Here is a 5,232-nt window from a genome sequence, read left to right on the forward strand (position 1 = left end):
GAAACAAAGTAGAGTTGGTAGGAGTTGTATTGATAATATTGGTAAGCATGGCATTGGGTTGTGAAAGAATGGTAAGTCTGTAGGTAGGGAAGGATTGAAAACGATTACAATGAGATGGATGACCATGAGGAGGAGCACTTCCTTGAGAAAAATTGTGAAAAACCTTAAGTGTAGCCTTGATAATGAGCAGGAGCAGGAGCTTGAAATTGTTGATTAAAACGATGATAACAAACCAAAGCAGTGTGACCAAATTTATAATAAACCCGACACTGAGCACTGATGAAGCGTCCCCTACCACGTCCTCGACCTCGTCTTACTCCTCTTCCACGAGAGATGCCTCCTCCAAAGGTGTTTTAAAAAGGTACAGTTGATTCATCAGAGGTAGAAGCAATGATAAGCATCATTGAAGGCGAGCGTATTAACTTGTGATTTAGGCTGTCTATTAACTTGTGATTTAGGCTGTCTAAGATTGATGGAGGCTACATCAAGTTGCACCTTCTTTTTGAACTTTGAGAGGCGCATATCATGCACAATTAGTAGAACTTATCATGCGGGTGTACGAGTCAATTTCTGGAAATGATCATGAATACGAGACCAAAGTTGAGATGCGTGAACACGTCTAAGAATATGAGTCATCGGTGAATTGGAAATTGTTGACTAAAGCCATGACAATAGCCATTAATCTTACTGTGTCCAAGCTTGAAAATGAGGATATTCAATTTGGAATTTCACAGTAAAGAAGAAAATCTTGGAGATTATTAACATTAAATACTGGTTCGATTTGTTGAGACCAAACGAGGAAGTTTGTTCCATCAAGCTTCTCTGAGACCTTCAACTGAAACACGACGATATCTGCTTTGGAAGATGATTGTGAAGGCTATGATTGCGACGGTGGTGGTCAAGAGGAGATTACAATGGTTCTGTCATGATTGGAACCGAGGTTCTACAATACCATGTATAGCCATGAAGGCTAAAAGGAATGATCATTCAATATTCACACAATCAATTATCTCTCTGTATGATCATTCAATATTCACACAATCAATTATCTCTCTGTAACAAATCTGATCCTATCCTCTAGTACCTCTTCATCGAATGGCTTTCTGATATTTTTACTACCCCTGGGTTGGAACTGTGGAATTACCAGAGCTTGCTTCCTAATATCCAATGTTTCACATTACCAGTAACTTGAAAAAAGTTCATATTCAAATCCTGTAATACAAGTTAGGTACAAAATTGACTTATAAGTGCAAAAACAACAATGCAGAGCCTATACTGTATAGGCTATACAAACTATAGAAAACAAGTTCAAACTATTGATGACATCCTGAGTTTGTACTCCTACATAACAAAAAGCTTTTGGGATAATTGAAAGGAAAATGTCCTTTATTTATATATGAATCACATTATCCGGTCATGCATAAAAATTATTTTCTAAGCCTCTCCTTCATCCTCGCGATGGCGGCCTTAAGAGTTTCCTCGTCCTTGCAGAAAGTGAATCTGACTAAATTCTTCCCCTCTTCTTGATTCAAGTAAAACACACTGCAAGGTATTGCCGCCACCCCAATCTCCTTAATTAGATATTCACAAAATGCAACATCATTTTCAAATCCAAAAGGGGTGTGATCTGCAAGCACAAAGAAGGTTCCACTGGATGGGAAAACCTTGAATCCAACACTCTTCAAACCTTCCACCAAAATAGTTTTCTTTGCTATATAATCCCTCTTTAGATCCGCATAGTAAGAGTCTGGTGCTCGAAGAGCTGCCACTGCACCACACTGCAAAGGAGTTGCAATTGTGAAATTGAGGAACGTGTGAGCTTGTCGCATTCCCCATGATAAGTGTTCCGGTGCTATGGCCCATCCAACCTTCCATCCTGTCAAGGAGAATGTCTTCCCTAACGAGTTCATCGTCACAGTCCGCTCAAACATTTCGGGCAAAGAAGCAATTGAAATGTGTTCCATATCAAATGTCAACTTATGATAAACTTCATCGGTGAAAACCAAGACATCATTCTCAATGCATAGAGATGCAATGGTATTGAGCTCCTCTCTAGTGAACATCTTCCCTGTAGGATTGTGAGGGGTATTTAAAAGAATTGCACGAGTGTTCTTTGAGATTGTCGACTTCAACTCATCAATCGGGACAGCGAAATCTGGAGGGCGCAGCGTTATGCTTTTTATATCCGCGCCAGCCATGGATAAAGTGGCAATATAAGAATCATAAAACGGAGCAAACAGAATAACCTCATCACCAGGATTTATTAATCCTAATACAGTTGCAGCAATTGCTTCTGTGCAACCCGCTGTAACAGTAACTTGATTTTCAGGGTCTACTACTAGTCCAGTATCTTTCTTAAACCTCTCAGCAATGGCAATGCTGAGGTCTGGAACTCCATAACCCTGTGCATACTGATTTTTCCCATCCCTGATTGCCTGAATTGCTGCTTCCTTTACAAAATCCGGACCATCGAAATTGGGAAAACCCTGACCTAGATTAACAGCTCCATGTTTGATGGCAAGCTTACTGATTTGGGTGAAAATTGTTGCTTTCAACTTCTCTAACCGCTTTGCAACCTAACAAACAAATGACAAAAAACATCCAGTAAACCACCAAATTAGTCATTGACTTTGTAGAGAGTTCTTAAATAGGTTGTTGATATCATGAATATTTCATAGAGATCTTTGACTCTACAAACATAATTGATTTTATCTCTAGAATTAATTCTAATTTGAAATTAAAATTTGTAACTTTTAACTCCAGACGTTATTTTTACACTTAAGTTTGCGCATATTAATAAGGTGAAAATATTAAAGTACAACAAAGATTGTCTCAAAGCACAAGAGTGCTAAGGACTAGAGCAAAAAAAACAGAAAAACAAACAGAAGAAACAAACCAATCAGAAAAAAAGAAAAACCCACTGGACCCCAAACACAAGGACCAAGATACTAAGCAACCACCACTCTTGCAACAGGTTAGATCTCAAGTCACCAGATCCACCATTAGCAGATCAGAATCCATTAAAGGAGCACCAACCAAAACCAAAATCCAGAACCTACCTCAAAATCAAGATCAAACTGAACACTGGATCCGCTATAGATAAAACAATTAACATTCAATTTCAACTCACTTTTGACTAAAAATCACTTTCGTCAACAGAGAACCAAACATACACTATGAGCAATGAAGTTCTTTTTCTGCACTTATTTTGGCAAATGATATCAGGTAAACAGTAGAGCTAAATTTTCTTCCTTCCATAAATCCTCCCTCTAATAAGATTCAACAAGGTAAACAATGAAGCTAGCATAATCAAATAGAGCTTAGCGTAATAAGCAAATAGATCGTAAATTAGGGTGTTTAATTGACATTCAAACAAGGTAGGAACACAACACACTGTTAACGGAAAATAAACGTGAACAAAATGTATAGAAAACAATACACGATTACAATTCTTAACAGAAAAAGAGGGATGTGGAAGGGAAGAGGATGAACCTGCAAAGGATGGTTTTGAGTGTGATTCTCAATGGACATGGAAGCAGCAATGAATGAAAGATATGAGAATTGTGGGATTGTGTTGTAGAGATAATGCTGTGCAAAATATTCGATTTATATATGACAACGTGGTTTGGGTGATGTAAAATAATCACCCTATATTAATGGATGAGTTTCTACAAATCCACTCATTTTTAAATTGGATTGAGTTTGATAATTGATTGTACAAATAAAATTTTCTTTTTATTAATATTAAATGATTAAATAATGACTTATAATATTTTTTTATAAACATCATTTAATATTTTTATCTTTTTAAAAAAATTATATAATATATTTTTACTATTTTTAATATTATAAATAATAAATGATACATCAACTAATAAAAATTATTATAAAGTATTAGTAATAAACTAAAATTACATGATATAAAATCGTATTAACATCAAAATAAATAAATAGTAAAATATTCAAAATTAATTAAAATCATAGTTCATTAAAATAGTAAATGTTCAAAAGACTAAAATTGCAACAACTAAGTTAATATTCATTAAAATCATTAAAATTGTAAAATAAATATATGATTAGTGAATGGATTTTTTGGGTTTGGGTTTGGGTTCAATTTTACACGAAACCCGATTTTTTTATTTTAAAACCCATATCCACCAAATTAACCGACTCAACTCACTTTTATGGATTTATTTGGGTGAGTTTAACCGGATTTTGTGGGTTGACCCAACTAATAGTATACAAAAATAAAATTAGACAAAAGTGAAATAAAAAATATAAAACATTAGCATAAAACAATATCAAAAGCATTATAATATAAAAAAAAGAGATGAGAGATTGAAGAAGATGAAAAAAAAAGAACAAAATATTGGAGAGATTAGAGAAAAAGATGTGCGATAAAAACGTAATGGGAAGAGAGAACAATAGCGTGAAAATGAGAAGATGAAAAAGAAAGAACATAAGAGATGAGAGATTAGAGATGAAGATGAGAGATGTACCTAACAAAGAGGATGAGAAGAAGGCACAATACTTCTAAGAGGAATTTGAGAAGGCTGGAAATTAAACCTTAAGTGTGGGGAAGAGAAAATTGTTCATAATCGTAAGGTTAACGCATAATTGTTTGAGTTTGGGTTGAATGTGGGTTAAGTGAAGTTTGGGTTGTAAAATCTTGCGGTTTGGTTTGGTTTAGTTCGATTTACAAAATATAAACCGCAAATCGAACCGAACCATGTAGTTTTGTTAAATAATTGCCCAAACACATCCGAATCAAATGCGGTCTTTTACGGTTTTCGATTTGGTTCGGTTAGCGCTTTTCTATTAGGCCATTTCAATTTTGAACACTCCTAATTCTATCTAGTTTCGAAGAATTTTTTTCTCAATTTCCTCCTTTTTCTATTTTATCCATCATAAAAGTTTTATATACATAAATGTAATAGAATGTGTTTGATTTGCTAAAAAAATAAAGGATTTGATAGTACAATTTGAATTGTCCTGTATTTGATTTAAAAAATGTACATGGAAAAGAACAAAAATTAGGAATAGAGATTTGACAAAATTGGAAATTTTATTTCTCCTTAAATTATGAGACAACCTTTTGTCCTTGGTACAAGTTATTTAAAAAACCAAAATATTATTTTATTTTCTATTATAAAATACTCTCTCTCTCTCTCTCTCTCTCTCTCTCTCTCTCTCTCTCTCTCTCTCTCTCTCTCTTTCCCTGCATATGTGTTT

The 5,232-nt window shown here is 34.5% G+C and overlaps 1 protein-coding gene across 1 annotated transcript; it reads right to left on the bottom strand.

Annotated features, from left to right (window-relative positions):
- Positions 1–1,184: 1,184 nt before the first annotated feature.
- LOC127084104 (uncharacterized) lies at positions 1,185–3,660 on the bottom strand. Its single transcript, XM_051024495.1, has 2 exons — positions 3,493–3,660; positions 1,185–2,576 (listed from the first exon to the last, which is right to left on the bottom strand). The coding sequence occupies exons 1-2, from the start codon at positions 3,529–3,531 to the stop codon at positions 1,428–1,430; spliced, it is 1,188 nt and encodes a 395-aa protein (XP_050880452.1). The 5' UTR covers positions 3,532–3,660; the 3' UTR covers positions 1,185–1,427.
- Between the last annotated feature and the right edge of the window lie 1,572 nt (positions 3,661–5,232).

This window comes from Lathyrus oleraceus, chromosome 5 (genome assembly GCF_024323335.1).
Source record: "Lathyrus oleraceus cultivar Zhongwan6 chromosome 5, CAAS_Psat_ZW6_1.0, whole genome shotgun sequence".
In the NCBI taxonomy this organism is placed as follows: Eukaryota; Viridiplantae; Streptophyta; class Magnoliopsida; order Fabales; family Fabaceae; genus Lathyrus; species Lathyrus oleraceus.

Bases quoted from the DNA above. Each gene is read 5' to 3' on its own strand.
- LOC127084104 (XM_051024495.1), bottom strand. From the start codon at position 3,531: ATGTCCATTGAGAATCACACTCAAAACCATCCTTTGCAG. The intron at 2,577-3,492 runs GTTCATCCTCTT...TTTGTTTGTTAG, and splicing joins CTCAAAACCATCCTTTGCAG to GTTGCAAAGCGGTTAGAGAA.